General features: G+C 42.7%; 1 protein-coding gene across 4 annotated transcripts in view; it reads left to right on the top strand.

Moving 5' to 3' along the window:
• The first annotated feature begins 203 nt into the window (after nucleotides 1–203).
• The window catches only part of LOC135556154 (kinesin-associated protein 3-like), a 52831-nt gene continuing 35197 nt past the window's right edge, over nucleotides 204–17837 (top strand). For all 4 annotated transcript variants that reach the window (XR_010457954.1, XM_064989118.1, XM_064989117.1 and 1 more), the window contains exons 1-9: nucleotides 204–377; nucleotides 941–1072; nucleotides 2010–2152; nucleotides 12825–12877; nucleotides 13036–13177; nucleotides 14002–14101; nucleotides 14587–14711; nucleotides 14984–15082; nucleotides 15280–15458. Coding sequence is in view for 3 of the 4 variants with exons in the window: in XM_064989118.1 (XP_064845190.1) it covers nucleotides 337–377; nucleotides 941–1072; nucleotides 2010–2152; nucleotides 12825–12877; nucleotides 13036–13177; nucleotides 14002–14101; nucleotides 14587–14711; nucleotides 14984–15082; nucleotides 15280–15458 (1014 nt within the window). In the remaining variant the exon portion in view is untranslated. The remainder of the gene's footprint in view (nucleotides 378–940; nucleotides 1073–2009; nucleotides 2153–12824; nucleotides 12878–13035; nucleotides 13178–14001; nucleotides 14102–14586; nucleotides 14712–14983; nucleotides 15083–15279; nucleotides 15459–17837) is intronic.

Genomic DNA, 17837 nt, shown 5'->3' with positions numbered 1-17837 from the left:
TGTTGTCATTGAACAATGGATAACATACAGTATCTGATAAACCCAATCAACGGATAAACAAACCTGAAGTCACCCACCTGTAACTGTATCCCTTTCCAGCTGTACATGTTCTCCTCCAGACCTACAGATGGCGATAAGTTGCTCTCTTGTCCGTATTTCAACGTTCTATGCTTTTTCTCTAATTTTCTGCTTTGCATGCTGGGATGACAGTCTCATCCTAGCAACACAAAGCAAAAACATAAACGATGAGAACTCTACATTTAGCTAACAAATCCAGTCGTTCTGTTGAAATTACTGTGAAATAACATTTTATATGAGTTTTTCATTATTTCCGAAATGGAAAAATTGCAAGCAGAAGATGTACAGTATTTGAAAAGGTAACGGTTGCAAGCAACTAACTAGCAGCTAACGTTAGCTAGCCAGGGGCGTATTCATTACGCCTATTCTGTAGCGAAACGTTTCTTAAATGGAACGAAAAATGGGGAGGGGCCTACCGGTCATGGCAAGTAGGGATGCAGCTTTTGTTAAATTAACTCAATTCAATTTTTGGGGGACATTTTAGCTAATTCCAACCCTTTTCTTAACCGGCTACGTTATTATCGTAAACCTGCTGTGTAAGTCAAATCTGACAAGCTGAATCCCTTCTAGCCATTGCTGCACCTACCTACATTTTTCCAATAGAAACTCTTGTTTTTGTTGAAAATGCAACTGTTTGCAATAATGAGTACACCCAAACTATGGCTAGCAATCAGCTGTTATTGAAATTCAAAAACGTGACAATTGTCTTAAAATTATATTAAAAAACATCTATTTAAGTATAGGCTTCAATCTTACTGTCTAGCAAACAATTTAGTGGTTGAAACTAAATGTTGTAAATCAAAACCGGTTTATCATCCGGTTTTCCTTCATGTGACACTTGGCCATTTATCTAATTCCATAGGAAAGTGAAAGGGGGGAGTTTGGATGTCCACCCGACAGAGAAAGCCCTCATCGTTCAGTATGAGTTGGAGGCAACTATCCTCGGTGAGATGGGAGACCCAATGGTTGGGGAACGCAAGGAGTGTCAGAAAATGTAAGCATGGGTCTAGCTACACACATGCCTGATGTTTGCTTAAACATCAGACTGTAACCATGGGTACCCCATGGCTATTCAGTATGAAAGAGTCTGCCCCAAAAATAAATAAGAGTCACTACAAGCCAGAATGTTGAATTTACACTTTACTGGTTTTCCGTGTTGTTGGTCGTTTTGACGGTCGGAGATAGAGATGGAGTATCCACAAGAAATTGTTGTTTACCCATTTTTTTTGTGGTGCTTTTTGCAGTGCTGGTAGGTTCTGTCACTTGTATTTTCAATTACTTAACGGATTGCTCATGATGCAATATATGTAAACAATAGCCGAATGTAACCGAACATAGTCGGCCAAATCACGTTTCTTCACAATCAGCTGGAAGTGTTGGTCAGCTGATTGCCTCGGACAATGTTCGGGATGTGGTTTGGTTAGGCTTGGCCATATTGGGCAAGTGTTTGTCACGTGCGAAAAACCAATATACAGGCCAGTGTACTGAAGGTCGGGTTGATAACGCTTCCCTGTGGATATTTTGTCTCAGATTACCTCTGACATAGGGCCAAAATCGGCAGACAACAGGTAGAGTAAGTTGAAATGAAGTTTGTTCAACATTCTGACTTGTAACAGGACTGTTCAGGAATGCTGAGCCTACATGTTAGAGACGAGAGTAAGTATTTCACTCTTGGATTCTAAAAGAGGCTAACCTAACATAATTTAATGTTACTAAGCTACTAGGAATGAGATTAATGTTGTTTATCAGTCACTCACCTGAAAAGGGGTGCTTTTATACCATTTTACATGTTCACCACTAAGTAGGGTCCCAGGGGAAAAACAGACCAAAACTATCGTTCCTTCCCTGTCACATTGAAGTGTTATTGGAACTAGCAATGTTTCTTAGAAAATGTCTCAAAATTATGTTGCATGTGTATTTTCTATTTACAGCATCCGCCTAAAAAGCTTGAACGCCAACACGGACATTGCCACCCTAGCTCGGAAGGTGGTGGAAGAATGCAGGCTCATTCATCCATCTAAACTACCCGAGGTGGAGCAATTGCTCTTCTACCTGCTGAACCGCAAGAAGTCAGGTAATGGTTCCATTATGGTAATGCCTGGCCCTACAAAATGGTGCCGACAGACATAAGCTGTGTTCGAATACCCATACTAATACTACATACTTAATGAGTACATACTACATACTTTTAGTTAATTTTAGTATACTGTAAACAAACAGTTTCCTTTCAGTTGAGCATATTGGCGCGACGCCTGTCTACCGGAAGTTGATTCTGTAGATTTTGGCCTCTAGATGGCAGCAGTGTATGTGCAAAGTTTTAGACTGATCCAATGAACCATTGCATATCTGTTCAAAATGTTGTATCAAGACTGCCCAAATGTGCCTAATTTAGACATATCTGATGTGGGCAGAAAGCTTATGTCCTGGGATTTTTCTTGTTACTTACAACCTCATGCTAATCACATTAGCCTATGTTAGCTCAACCGTCCCGTGGGGGGGACACCAATCCTGTAGAAGTTTTAAAGCAATTCATTTTGTATCCGGTCTCGTCGGACTTCAATTGGGTATTTTCCGCAATTTTATTTAAATCTGAAAACATTGTGAAGCCACGCCCATTTCCTGAAGAATTTCGTTATGGTCCCTAAAAGTGTCCACAGCATGTATACTTCATATTTAGTTATTTCTTACATTATTTGCTCAGAATATTTCTTGCATTATTACCTACAGCCGAAAATAACTTTGGGATATTAGATCGGCGGTCACTCAATTTGACTTTCCTGAATTGGATCCTTTGTTTGAACTCCCCGGAGCAATATAATTCATACCGGGGACTGCTTGAAGACTCCGTCGCCGGGGAAGAGGAGTAATGAGTGCGCTCCTAGTCAGACTCAGGCGGTGTACAAACCATGCACCACTTCTGAGTATATTACTCGCTAACGCTCAGTCCCTGGACAATAAAGTAGATGTGCTCAGGGTGAGAATTACCTTCCACAGAGACATCAGGCACTGTAACATACTCTGTTTTATAGAATCATGTCTCTTTCCAGATATACTGTCCCTGTACATTCAGATATCATGCAAATATCCTGAGGCTGCTTTTATTGTAGCTGGTGACTTTAATAAAGGAAATCTGAGGAAAACGCTACCAACTTTCTATCAACACATCTCCTGTGCACATAGAGAACTCTGGACCATTGCTTCTCCCCCTTCGGGGACAGTTACAAGACCTTCCCTTGCCCTCTTTGGCAAATTAGGACCAGCTAAACACCTTTTCCCCATCAAAATTGCATTGGCCTGCGTCTCAATCCACTGCATCCACCTATGTTGGCCTTCTGCATCTGCAGTGTAAAGCGGCAGAGCTACAGCGCTGTTTGTCAGACCAGGAGACATCCTGAAAATCAGTCTGACCTCGCTATGGAAAGGGGAGACTCTCACGAACATGATGGTGTTCTTTGTTTTGTTCTACGACCCCCACAAGTGTCATGGGACTCATCTAAAGTTAACCCCGTACCAGTTTTAAAAAATTAATGGAAGGATGGAAGTAGTTTTGTGCCCCCCAAAAAGGGGTGAAATATGTGTTAATATCTCCTAGACATAGGACAGACACTTCACAACCTTAATATGTATTATGCATTTTTGGACTGTCTGTTTTGCCATTTCTGATTGTGTTATTCAATGAGTTTCTATGGGCTATAGCAGACCAAATTCCAAGCTGCGCCCTCAGAGCATGTGCAGACCAGTTGGCTGGAGTGTTTACGGACATATCCGATCTCTCACTATCCCAGTGTGTTGTCCCAACTTGCTTCAAGATATCCACCATTGTTCCTGTATCCAAGAAAGCGAAGGTAACTGAATGAAATGACTATCTCCCTGTAGCACTCACTTCTGTCGTCATGAAGTGCTTTGATAGGCTAGTTAAGGATCATATCATCTCCACCTTACCCGACAACAACATAGACCCACTACAATTTGCATAACTCCCCAACAGACCCACGGAAGACTCAATTGCCATTGCACTGCACACTGCCCTATCCCATCTGGACAAGAGGAATAAGTATGTAAGAATGCTGTTCATCAATGAAAGCTCAACAACATATTGCCCTCCAAGCTCATCACAAAGCTCGGGGCCCTGGGTCTGAACCCCGCCCTGTGCAACTGGGTCCTGGACTTCCTGACGGTCTGACCCCAGGTGGTGAAGGTAGTCAACAACACCTCCACCATGCAGATCCTCAACACAGGGACCACATAAGGGTACGTGCTCAACCCCCTCTTGTAATCCCTGTTCACTCATGACTGCGTGGCCAAACACGTCTCCAACTCAATCATCAAGTTTGCTGACGACACAACAGTGGTAGGCCTGATTACCAACAACGCCAAGACAGCCTACAGGGAGGAGGTGAGGGGCCCTGGCAGAGTGGTGCCAGGAAAACAACCTCTCTCTCAATTGTCAACAAAACAAAGCTTCAAGTTTCTTGACATGTACATCAATGAATACCACTCCAGAGGGTGGCGCTTTCAGCCCAAGGCATCACCAGGGGCACACTGCCTGGCCCCCAGGACATCTACAGCATCTGGTGTCACAGAAAGGCCAAGTAGATCAAGGACCTCAGCCACCCGAGCCACTGCCTGTTCACCCTGCTACCATATAGAAGGCGGAGACCGCACAGATGCATCAAAGCTGGGACCGAGAGACTGAAAAACAGCTTTTATCTCCAAGCCATCAAACTGTAAATAACAATTTGTTCTTTACTGACTTGCCTATTTGAATAAAAGAAATAGGATCTGAAATAGTCTGGCGGACGTCTCTCTCTAATAGTGTCTCAGAGGTAGTGTAGCTGGTGCTACCAGCACTTCATGGTGAAACAAAGTACTTTTGTGGAGACTTCACAGGAGGTGGTTGTCCTGGACTGGTGCTCTCAGGAAGTTGAGCCTCATTGGTCTCAGGTTGTTTGTCCAACTGCAGCTCTGGTGAACGTTCCAATGTCCTGTCCTGCTCGTTTAAGCATTGATCCAAGTCAACGGATGGAACTGGAATTTGAGCTCGGATGAGAATCAATCTGCACGAGGAACATTTTCCCTAGGAAGGGTCCAGTGTAGTCCACATGGAGTCGTGTCCATGGTTTTCCTGTCCATTCCCATGTATGTAATGGCACGGTGAGGGGGTGACTTCCTGTAACTCTGACAATCTGTACACAGGCTAACCTAATTTTCCACATCCTGGTCCATCTTTGGCCACCAGACGTATCTGGATGTGACTGGTGCAACAACTTCAGTAGCATTCCCCGCTACTGAGATTAACTACTCTTGAATCCCACAGAACACACCCAACTCAAACACTCAAAACCAAGCGGCGAGCGTAGTAAGGCATGATCTGAGGCTCTGTCACTGTAGCACATCCTTTCAGGATAAATTCATGCACTTGTGATAGCGTCACATCCTTTGAAGTCCATTGCCTGATTTTTGTGCTGTGTTCACCGGTGCATCATCCGACACATTGATCATCAAGACTTGGTCCTTTTCTCCTTCCTGAGTCGATGATTTCTGGAACGGTAGCATACTCAGAGCATCAGCATTCTCATGGTATCTACCTGGCTTCTGTACTCGATGGCCCTGGGCCACACAGCCCAACGTTGAACTCTTGGAGAGAACATTTGTGGTACTGGCTTTTGTTCATGGAACAGAGAGATCAGAGGCTTATTGTCGGTCACAATAGTGAATGTTACCCCGTATAAGTACTTGTGGAATCTCTGTATTCCGAATATGATAGCCAGCTGAGAGTACTTTTTGTCCGCTGGCAACAACATGGCATATGGAACTGATCTTGGCCAATAGAATCTGGGAGCAGCATCTGGAGCAACATGAATGGTAGCTTGGACACCTTTCAATGTCCCTAGCGCTTTGAAAAAACAGTCATGCTTTGAAAGCACCTGCTGCGGTGTCAATGTCTCTGTGGTGACATGTTTGATTTCATCCCAGTTCAATTTTATTTCCTCCAACCACCATCTCCCTATTAAGCTGGGACCAGTACCTTCTGCTATTAAGAGAGGCAGACTTTTATTTTGTCCTTGATATTCCACCTGAACATTAGCAACTCCAATCCCAGTTTTTTTCCCCCTCCTCTGTGTACGTTTTGAGTTTAATGGGGATGTTCTTTCTGTTTGTCAACTTCACCTTTTTTCCACTTCTCATTGAATTGGGACCCGTTCATCAGTGTGACGCTACATCCTGTGTCTATTTCAAACGGTACCTTAAATCCACAATAAAAGGCTTCACCTTTTTCATATTCACCCCCTGTACACTGTACATTGAGAGCGCTTGCTCTCTGCGTCTGCACAATCACTTTCTATTACTTAATTTGAGCGGTAGTTAGAGCTTCGCTATTCTGTTTTCTTCTGTTCATTTTATTTTCTGTAGCCCGTAGCTTTTTCAAATTGTGGCACGCCCTCGCAATGTGTCATATTAGCCAACATGCATAAAACATTTCATGTTTGAATTTACATTCAAATGCTTTGTGTTTGCCTTTGCAACTATAACATTCTCTATTAACCGGAGGGGCTGCCCCGCGGCTTTCTCTTCTTTGATACTCTGCGAGCTCAGAGCTGCTCTCTTTTACTGTACGGCATGCAGTTGCCTGCAAATCCAGTGCATTTCTATTCACGGACTCCATGGCATGAGCCAGTTTGAGTGTATTCTCAAACATGAGATTAGGCTCTGATAACAAACATATGTGTATCCTGTCGTCAGTAATCCCACACACCAGCTTAATTATAATAAACACACAGAAATATGGGCCTTAGGTCATTAATATGGTCAAATCCGGAAACTATAATTTCGAAAATGAAACGTTTATTCTCTCAGGGATGACACCAGGTTCCCTATTTCACTAACTGGGTGTCATCCCTCAGTCTAAATATTTCTGTTACCTTGCACAACCTTCAATGTTATGTCATAATTATGTAAAATTCTGGCAAATTAATTACGGTTTGCAACGAGCCAGGCGACCCAAACTGCTGCATATACCCTGACTGCTTGCACAGAACGCAAGAGTAGTAACATAATTTCCCTATTTATATCGCCTGATAACATGAATTTCATTTAACAAAATATGGAGGTTTAAAAATATATACTTGTGTATTTATTTTAAGAAAGGCATTGATGTTTATGGTTAGGTACATTGGTGCAACAACAGTGCTTTTTCGTGAATGTGCTTGTTAAATCATCACCCGTTTTGGCGAAGTAGGCTGTTATTCAATGATAAATTAACAGGCACCGCAATGATTATTTGCACCGCAGGACAAGCTAGTTAAACTAATAATATTATCAACCATGTGTAGTTAACTAGTGATTTATGCTAAGAGTTGTTTTTATCAGATAAATTTAATGTTAGCTAGCAACTTAACTTGACTCATTGCTGCACTCGCGTAACAGGTGGTCAGCCTGCCACGCAGTCTCCTCGTGGAGTGCAATGTAATCGGCCATATTCAGCGTAAAAAAAATGCTGTCTGCCGATTGTTATGAAACTTGAAATCGACCCTAATTAATCAGCCATGCTGGTCGACCTCAGGTAGGAATATTGCAAAAATATGATCAATGGCTCATTTGAGAGAAGACAACCTCCCGGCCCGTATTGACATCTGACATACAGTACCAGTCAAAGGTTTGGACACCTACTCATTCCAGAGTTTTTCTTTATTTTTTTTTTACTATTTTCTACATTGTAGAATAATAGTGAAGACATCAAAACCTATGAAATAACACATATGGAATCATAAAGTAACTAAAAAGTGTTAAATAAATCAAAATATGTTTTATATATGAGATTCTTCAAAGTAGCCGCCCTTTGCCTTGAGAGCTTTGCACACTCTTAGCATTATCTCAACCAGGTTCACCTGTAATAGGTTGAAGATATCCCTCTAGTGGTGTGGGGCTGTGCTTTGGCAAAGTGGGTGGGGTTATATCCTTCCTGTTTGGCCCTGTCCGGGGGTGTCCTCGGATGGGGCCACAGTGTCTCCTGACCCCTCCTGTCTCAGCCTCCAGTATTTATGCTGCAGTAGTTTATGTGTCAGGGGGCTGGGGTCAGTTTGTTATATCTGGAGTACTTCTCCTGTCCAATTCGGTGTCCTGTGTGAATCTTAAGTGTGCGTTCTCTAATTCTCTCCTCTCTCTCGGAGGACCTGAGCCCTAGGTCCATGCCCCAGGACTACCTGACATGATGACTCCTTGCTGTCCCCAGTCCACCTGGCCGTGCTGCTGCTCCAGTTTCAACTGTTCTGCCTTATTATTATTCGACCATGCTGGTCATTTATGAACATTTGAACATCTTGGCCATGTTCTGTTATAATCTCCACCCGGCACAGCCGGAAGAGGACTGGCCACCCCACATATGCTCTCTCTAATTTTCTTTCTTTCTCTCTCTCGGAGGACCTGAGCCCTAGGACTATGCCCCAGGACAACCTGACATGATGACTCCTTGCTGTCCCCAGTCCACCTGGCCGTGCTGCTGCTCCAGTTTCAACTGTTCTGCCTTATTATTATTCGACCATGCTGGTCATTTATGAACATTTGAACATCTTGGCCATGTTCTGTTATAATCTCCACCCGGCTCAGCCAGAAGAGGACTGGCCACCCCACATAGCCTGGTTCCTCTCAAGGTTTCTTCCTAGGTTTTGGCCTTTCTAGGGAGTTTTTCCTTTTCCTAACCACCGTGCTTCTACACCTGCATTGCTTGCTGTTTGGGGTTTTAGGCTGGGTTTCTGTACAGCACTTTGAGATATCAGCTGATGTACGAAGGGCTATATAAATAAATTTGATTTTGATTTAATACTTTTCCAACAGTCTTGAAGGAGTTCCTACAGATGCTGAGCACTTGTTGGCTTTTCCTTCACTCTGCGGTCCAACTCATCCCAAACCATCTCAATGGGCTTGAGGCCAGGTGATTGTGGAGGTCAGGTCATCTGATGCAGCACTCCTTCACTCTCCTTCTTGGTCAAATAGCCCTTACACAGCCTGGAGGTGTGTTGTCATTTTCCTGTTGAAAAACAAATGATAGTCCCTCTAAGCGCAAATGAGATGGGATGGCATATCGCTCCAGAATGCTGTGGTAGCCATGCTGGTTAAGTGTGCATTGAAATCTAAACAAGTCACTGACAGTGTCACCAGCAAAGCACCCCCATACTATCACACCTCCTCCTCCATGCTTCACGGTGGGGACCATACATGTGGAGATCATCCGTTCACCTATTCTGCGTCTCACACAGACATGGCGGTTGGGACCAAAAATCTCATTCTTTGCAGCAATTTGACCATTAAGGCCTGATTCACGCCGTGTCATCTGAACAGTTGATGTTTACATGTTACTTGAACTCTGAAGCATTTATTTGGGCTGCAATTTCTGAGGCTGTTAACTCTAATGAACGTATCCTCTGCAGCAGAGGTAACTCTGGGTCTTCCTTTCCTGTGGTGGTCCTCATGAGAGCCAGTTTCATCATTGCGCTTGATGTTGAAGTGCAGTCGCAAAAACCACAGTTGTTGACATTTTCCGGCTTGACTGACCTTAATGTCTTAAAGTAATGGTGGACTCTCGTTTCTCTTTGCTTATTTGAGCTGTTTTTGCCATAATGTGGACTTGGTCTTTTACCAAATAGAGCTATCTTGTATATATCAAATATTTTATTTGTTACATGTGCCGAATACAACAGGTGTAGAATTACAGTGAAATGCTTACTCACAAGCCCTTAACCAACAATTCTGTAAGAAGTTTTAAGAACAAAAAAAAGTTTCGTAAAAAATTTGAAATAAAAGTAACATAATTAAACAGCAGCAGTAAAATAACAATAGCGAGGCTATATACAGTTTAAGTCGGAACCACCAGTTTAAGTCGGAACCACAGTTTAAGCCAACCACCTGATTTCTCCAGCATCTTCACAAGGTCTTTTGCAATTGTTCCGGGATTGATTTGCACTTTTCGTACCAAAGTACATTTAACTTTAGGAGACCAAACGCGGTCTTTTTCCTGAGCGGTATGACAGCTGCATGGTCCCATGGTGTTTATACTTGAATACTATTGTTGGTACAGATGAACGTGGCGTTTGGAAATTGCTCCCTTGGATGAACCAGACATGTGGAGATCTACAATTTGTTTTGAGGTCTTGGCTGATTTCTTTTGATTTTCCCATGATGTCAAGCAAAGAGGCACTGCATTTGAAGGTAGGCCTTGAAATACATCCACAGGTACACCTCCAATTTACTCAAATTATGTCAATTAGGCTATCAGAAGCTTCTAAAGCTATGACATACTTTTCTGGAATTTTCCAAGCTGTTTAAAGGCACAGTCAACTTACTGTATGTAAACTTCTGATCCACTGGAATTGTGATACAGTGAAATAACCTGTCTGTAAACAATTGTTGGAAAAATGACTTGTGTCATGCACAAAGTAGATGTCCCAACCGACTTGCCAAACTATAGTTTGTTAACAAGACCTTTGTGGAGTGCTTGAAAAACAATTTTTAATGACTCCAACCTAAGTGTATGTAAACTTCTGACTTCAACTGTACAGGAGGCACTGGTAGAGTCGGTGTGTGGGGGCACCGGTTAGTCGAGGACTGGTTAGTATACCACCTAGGGCTGTGCGGTATACCGGTATTGATGCAGGGACTGGTTTGGGTTTTATTTCTATACTGGGATTTGAATGTTTGGTTTGTTAAATGTGATACGACATGTGTAAAGTCTGTTTTTATAGTTTACTTCGCTACTTGAGTCATATCTTAACGCTCTTTCTCTGTGCCGCTTTCCACACAGATCTAGCCAAGCCCCTGTCACTCAAGGAGTGCATTTGATGTTCCTCAACCAGGATACACTTGCCTTCAGTCTGCATGGTCAATGCAGCACATGCAACAATGTTGATGACAATAATGCTGTTTTAATATAAATCCACTAGCGTTCTATAATGACACTATTAGTTTTTGTTTCTTACATCAGCAAACAGCTAGCTTGCAAGTTACCCTAAATCTTGAGACGCTAGTTGTTAGCCGCTAATGCTAATAGCATTATGTACTGAGTAAGAGCAAACATAGCCAGCTAATACAGCCTGATAATACCAGTGATGGAGTAGACCTAAATCAGCATGTTGTTTGAGCAACAGTATCTTCTAAATCAAAGAGGAATATGCAACGCAAGAATGTTAGCTACATGAACTGGCTAAGAGAGAACATGCAAAGTAACCAAAGCTTATAGGGTCCCCTAGGAAACACTTATCAACACTTTAGTTCCTACCCTGTCACAATAACTCCTCCCTGGCATTTTAATTTGTTGTCATCTCAAACTACACTGTATTCAAAGTGCCCACTATTATATTCTAACTGTAGAATTAGAATAGTCAATCTATTTCCATGATTCCAACAGTTTTGCTCTTATTCGCAAGTCAAATTGCAATTGCAACATTTGGTTAAAAATAAGTCTGAGATAATTTGCCCATATCGTGCAGCCCTACGTGGCAGTGTGGAAATGATCTCAATTGAACAGTGGTGTAAAGTACTTAAGTAGCACTTGAAAGTATTTTTACTTATGTCAAAAAATGTTGGTATCTGTACTTTACTATTTTTTATTTATTTTTGACTACTTTTACTTCACTACATTCCAAAAGACAATACTGTACTTTTTACAACATACATTTTTTCCTGACACCTAAAAATACTCGTTACATAATTAATTTTTTGCAGGACAGGAAAATGGTCCATTTCACGCACTTGTCAAGAGAACATCACTGGTAATCTACTGCCTCTGATCTGGAGGACTCACTAAACACATGCCTTGTTTGTAAATTATGTCTTAGTTTTGGAGTGTGCCCCTGGCTAGCCGTAAATAAAATAAAAAAAATAAGAAAATGGTGCTGTTTTTTTACCTTTGATACTTAAGTATATTTAAAACCAAATACTTTTAGACTTTTACTCAAGTATTTTACTGGGTGACTTTCATGTTCTATTAACATATATTTACTTATACTCAAGTATGACAATTGGGTACTTTTTCCACCACTGCAGCTGAGTGCAGGAAATGCATAAATTACAAAAGTGCTGAAATTTGTTTTGGTTGAATTGAACAGTATAAAAGACTTAGAAATCACTTAGAATATATGTTGCCACCCTAGGATCACTCACAACTCATAAAGCAAATGTAGAACATGTATTATTAAAAATTAAAATACAGTAAAAAAATAAATAAATACCATGATATAATATTTTTGCCATATCACCCAGTCCTACCGTGTCACAACACAACTGATTAAATGCATTAAGGAAATAAATTCCAGAAATTAATTTTTAACAAGGTACACCTGTTAATTGAAATGCATTCCATGTGACTACCTCATGAAGCTGGTTGAGAGAATGCCAAGAGTGTGCACAGCTGTCATCAATGCAGAGGGTGGCTCCTTTGAAGTATCTCAAATGTAAAATGTATTTATTGAACACTTTTTTTTTTTCCTACATGATTCCATGTGTTATTTCATAGTTTTGATGTCTTCCCTATTATTCTACAATGTGGAAAATAGTAAAAAAATAAAGAAAAACCCTTGAATGAGTAGGTGAGGGAGACTGTTGGAATCCGTGCAGTCAAGAAACATAAGCACTTCGCTGCACCTGCGATATCTGCAAAGTACAGTATGTGTACTTGACCAATAAAAGTTGATTCATTGTGTAAATACACCTTTATCATGCTTACTAGTGCACATGCTGTCCTGTCCTCACAGACAAACGAGAGAAACACTCGCCGAGAGACCTCGCATCATTTGAGGGGATGGAGGTAAGCAGAGCATCTTCAAAATTGTGTACGTGTCTGACTGTGTGTCTGTTCGTGTCCAAGTCTGTTTCTGTGTGTTTTGTAGCATGATTATCACTGTGTTATGTCTGTATGATTTTAACCCTCGCCATTCCTCACCTATAGTATATCTCTGTTCTCAGCTGGATGAGGAGGCCAACATCAATAGGATAGATCACTATGTGGAGCTGCTGTATGAGGACATCCCAGAGAAGGTCAGGGGTGCCACCCTCATCCTCCACCTCGCCCGCAACCCAGACAACCTGGAGGAGCTCCTGCAGAATGGTATGTTCCTTCCCCATCTGTCACAATGCTACGTTCCAGAGAATGCTACGTTCATGCTATGTTCATCTTCTCTGTTCTGCTGGGTGTTTAAAAGCTGTACAGGCCAGGCTAGACAAACTCTATTGTCATTGGTTGATATAATCCACAGACTCTCACCAGCCCATCCCGTTCATAAGAAAACACAGCCTAGCACTAGTCCTTCCTATTCCCCTCCCTGACGACAGAGCTGTTTTCTCTCACAACAGCACAGGGTCCTCATCCATTACAGCTGTCAAATGATGGCATGGCTTCATTTTGTAACTGTCACTATGCATCACAGGCTCACTTTGTCTGTCGTAAAGGATCACATGGTCAGACGGTGATAACGCTAGAACGTGCATGTGAACCATGAGACCTCGGGTCAGTGAGGAAAGTGGAGATGGCCAGGGGAAATGGAACAATGTGATATGTATCTTTACAATGAAGATCACCCATAGCTCAAGCCATGGGAGCCTGGAACCCTTTACATTCCCCCAGATTCCTTACCTTAAACTCCCACCCCAAGCTGACTGTCATCTCCATGCTAGACTCTTTCCACCACCTGCCCACCTCCACCCCAACTAAATACTTCCCTTTCAAATCCTAACATACTTCAAATAATCCCCCTTCTTTTCCTCAATCACTCCCCTTGCCCCACCCACACACACACATCATAAATATATATATACATCACTTTCCTCTCTCTTTCTCTCTCTCTCTCTCTCTCTCTCTCTCTCTCTCTCTCTCTCTCTCTCTTTCTCTCTCTTGCTTTCTCTCTGACCTGTGTGGTGTCTGCTGCTCATCAGAGACGGCCCTGGGAGCCCTGGCTAGAGTTCTGAGGGAGGACTGGAAACAGAGCGTTGACCTGGCAACCACCATCATCTACGTCTTCTTTTGCTTCTCCAGGTATACAACTCCCTCTCTCACTCGCCAGAACCTCTTTTGTTTTCATGTTCTGCTCTCTCTCATTCTGACAGCAATCACACAACTATGACAACATATGACAAAACCTTACTTTTGAGGAAACACTAATTACCCTTGATAGAATTGGAAATAAAATACTTGTCGAGCGATTTGAGTTGTGAGAGGATCTACGTAGTTCTGAAAACTGATAGTCCTTCTTGGCCCCGCTCCGTGGCAGAGCTGTTTTGGTTTTGAAATGATTTGGTTTGTGTCTGGCTGATTATGAGTAGGAGATGAGAGATACTGTTTTACTCAATCTTTCTTGTCCTTTTTTTTGCAGTTGACTTTAAGACTAAGCTCTCAGCTGATAGGATCATTTCAATCTGTGCACCCGACTGTGCTACAAAAATAGGTGTTGCATAACGATGAACGAAATGCACTTTTGAATAAGTGGAAGCCTTGTAAACCTTTTCTCTACCCTTCCCCAGTTTCTCCCAGTTCCATAGGCCGGTGACTCACTATAAGATCGGAGCCCTCTGTATGAACATAATTGAACACGAGCTGAAGAGGTATGACCTCTGGCAGGACGAACTGCAGAAGAAAGCGGCAGCCTATATCCTTCAGCTGAAGTCAAAGGTCACCTAAATTATGTTACATACCTTGCTGCTTGATTTTATTTTATTTTATTTTATTAGGATCCCCATTAGCCGACGCCAATGGCGACAGCTAGTCTTACTGAGGTCCGACACATAACAGAAATAACATAGACAGAGGGTCAATGCCTCAGGGTTCCTTCTGCCCTCAGTGCCGACTGATTATAAAACACGACTATACAGTGAGTTCATTGGTTCAATACAGCAACACTCCTTCCTTGACTGATCTCACGTGACAATGACCATAAGAACCAGAATGTGAAGAAGGAGCATGAGAAAGCCTTAAAGAAGTATCAAGGTCTACTGATCAAGCAGGAGCAGCTTCTACAAGGTACAGTAACTGTGTAGCACACTACCATGTCTAGCAGAGGGGTAGTGATGTTTGTTACAGACAGCACTATTAGTGCTTGATAATGCAGGGATGTAAATTACATAGTAGTACCAACTACATTGGTTATTACATAGTAATATCAAGTTGGATCACTATTTTATTCTACAGTCCCCCCTCCTCTCCCTATTGCTTCCCAGTGGCTCTGCACCTGTTGTTGAACCTTGCTGAGGACACGCGCACGGAGCTGAAGATGAGGAACAAGAACATCGTCCACACCCTGGTGAAGACCCTGGACCGGGAAGACAAGGAGCTGCTGGTGCTGGTGGTCTCCTTCCTCAAGAAGCTCAGTATCTTCCTGGAGAATAAGAATGACATGGTGAGAGAGGGAAAGATGGAGGGAGAGGGCCAGAGAAGAGGGAGGGATATAGGGAGAGGGGTACAGGAGCTGGTGGTCTCCTTCCTCAAGAAGCTCAGCATCTTCCTGGAGAACAAGAATGACATGGTGAGTGATGGAGTGAGAGGGGAAGAGGGAGGGAGGGAGGGATGGATGGATGGAGAGGAATTGCAACAAGATGAGGAAAATACAGTGAGCTCAAAAGTATTGGGACAGTGACCCCTTTTTTGTTGTTTTGGCTCTACCCTAGCACTTCAGTTAAAGTGCAGACTGGTATCAGCTTTAATTTCAGGGTATTTTCATCCAAATCCCAGAAATGTTCCATAGGCACAAAAAGCTTATTTATCTAATTTGTTGTGTGCAATTTTTTACATCCCTGTTAGTGAGCTTTTCTCCTTTGCCAAGATACTTCATCCTCCTGAAAGGTGTGGCATATCATTAAACTGATTAAACAGCATGATCATTATACAGGTGTGCCTTGTGTTGGGGACAATCAAAGGCCACTCTGAAATGTGCAGTTTTGTCACACAACACAATGCCACAGATGTCTCAAGTTGAGGGAGCGTGAATTGGCATGCTAACTGCAGGAATGTCCACCAGAGAATGTTGCCAGAGAATTTCATGATAATTTCTCTACCATAACCGCCTTTAACGTAATTTTCGAAAATTTGGCAGTACGTACAACCGCAGACCACATGTAATGACGCCAGCCCAGGACCTCCACATCCGGCTTCTTCACCTGCGGGATCGTTTGAGACAAGCCACTCGGACAACTAATGAAACTGTGGGTTAGCACAACTGGAGAATTTCTGCACAAACTGTCAGAAAACGTCTCAGGTAAGCTCATCTGCATTCTCGTCGTCCTCACCAGTGTCTTGACCTGAGTTCTACATTGTAACTGACTTCAGTGGCCAAATGCTCACCTTCGATAGCTACTGGCACGCTAGAGTAGTGTGCTCTTCCCAGATGAATCCCGATTTCAACTGTACCGGGAAGAATGCAGATGTGGGCGAGCGGTTTGCTGATGTCAATGTTTTGAACAGATGGCCCCATGGTGGGGTGAAGGTATTTTCATCCATATGAAAAACCAGCACCCCCCCCCCCATATTTTAGGGGACCAAAACATTTGGGACTAACACACTTACAGTGCATTCAGAAAGTATCAAGATCACTTGACTTTTTCCACATTTTGTTGTGTTTACAGCCTTATTCTAAAATTGTTTTCCCCCTCAATCAATCTACAGACAATACCCCATAATGTCATAGCAAAAACAGGGTATGGGCAGGCATAAGTTATGGACAACAAACAGAATTGCATTTTATCGATTGCAGTTTGAATGCACAGAGATACCGTGACAAGATCCTGAGGCCCATTGTCGTGCCATTCATCCGCCGCCATCACCTCAAGTTTCAGCATGATAATTCACGGCCCAGTGTCACAAAGATCTGTACACAATTCCTGGAAGCTGAAAATGTCCTAGTTCTTCCTTGGCCTGCATACTCACCAAACATGTCACCCATTGATCATGTTTGGAATTTTTTGGATCCACTTATATGACGGTATGTTCCAGTTCCTGCCAATATCTTGCAACTTCCCACTTCCTGCCAATATCTAGCAACTTCCCACAGCCATTGAAGAGGAGTGGGACAACATTCCACATGTCACAACCAACAGCCTTATCAACTCTTTGCGAAGGAGATGTGTCGCACTGCATGAGGCAAATAGTGGTCACACCAGAAACTGACTGGTTTTCTAATCCACACCCATACATTTTTTTTTTTTTATGAATTTATTTGTAAATTATGGTGGATAATAAGTATTTGGTCACCTACAAACAAGCAAGATTTCTGGCTCTCACAGACCTGTAACTTCTTCTTTAACTTTCTTCTCCTCTGTCCTCCGCTCGTTACTTGTATTAATGGCACCTGTTTGAACTTGTTATCAGTATAAAACACACCTGTCCACAACCTCAAACAGTCACACTCCAAACTCCACTATGGCCAAGACCAAAGAGCTGTCAAAGGACACCAGAAACAAAATTGTAGACCTGCACCAGGCTGGGAAGACTGAATCTGCAATAGGTAAGCAGCTTGGTTTGAAGAAATCAACTGTGGGAGCAATTATTAGGAAATGGAAGACATACAAGACCACTGATAATCTCCCTCGATCTGCGGCTCCACACAAGATCTCACCCCGTGGGGTCAAAATGATCACAAGAACGGTGAGCAAAAATCCCAGAACCACACGGGGGGACCTAGTGAAGGACCTGCAGAGAGCTGGGACCAAAGTAGCACAGCCTACCATCAGTAACACACTACGTCGCCAGGGACTCAAATCCTGCAGTGCCCGACGTGTCCCCC

Source organism: Oncorhynchus masou, chromosome 15 (genome assembly GCF_036934945.1).
Source record: "Oncorhynchus masou masou isolate Uvic2021 chromosome 15, UVic_Omas_1.1, whole genome shotgun sequence".
Lineage (NCBI taxonomy): Eukaryota > Metazoa > Chordata > Actinopteri > Salmoniformes > Salmonidae > Oncorhynchus > Oncorhynchus masou.
Note: the sequence above shows the minus strand (reverse complement) of the source record. Positions and strands in the feature narration are given on the sequence as shown.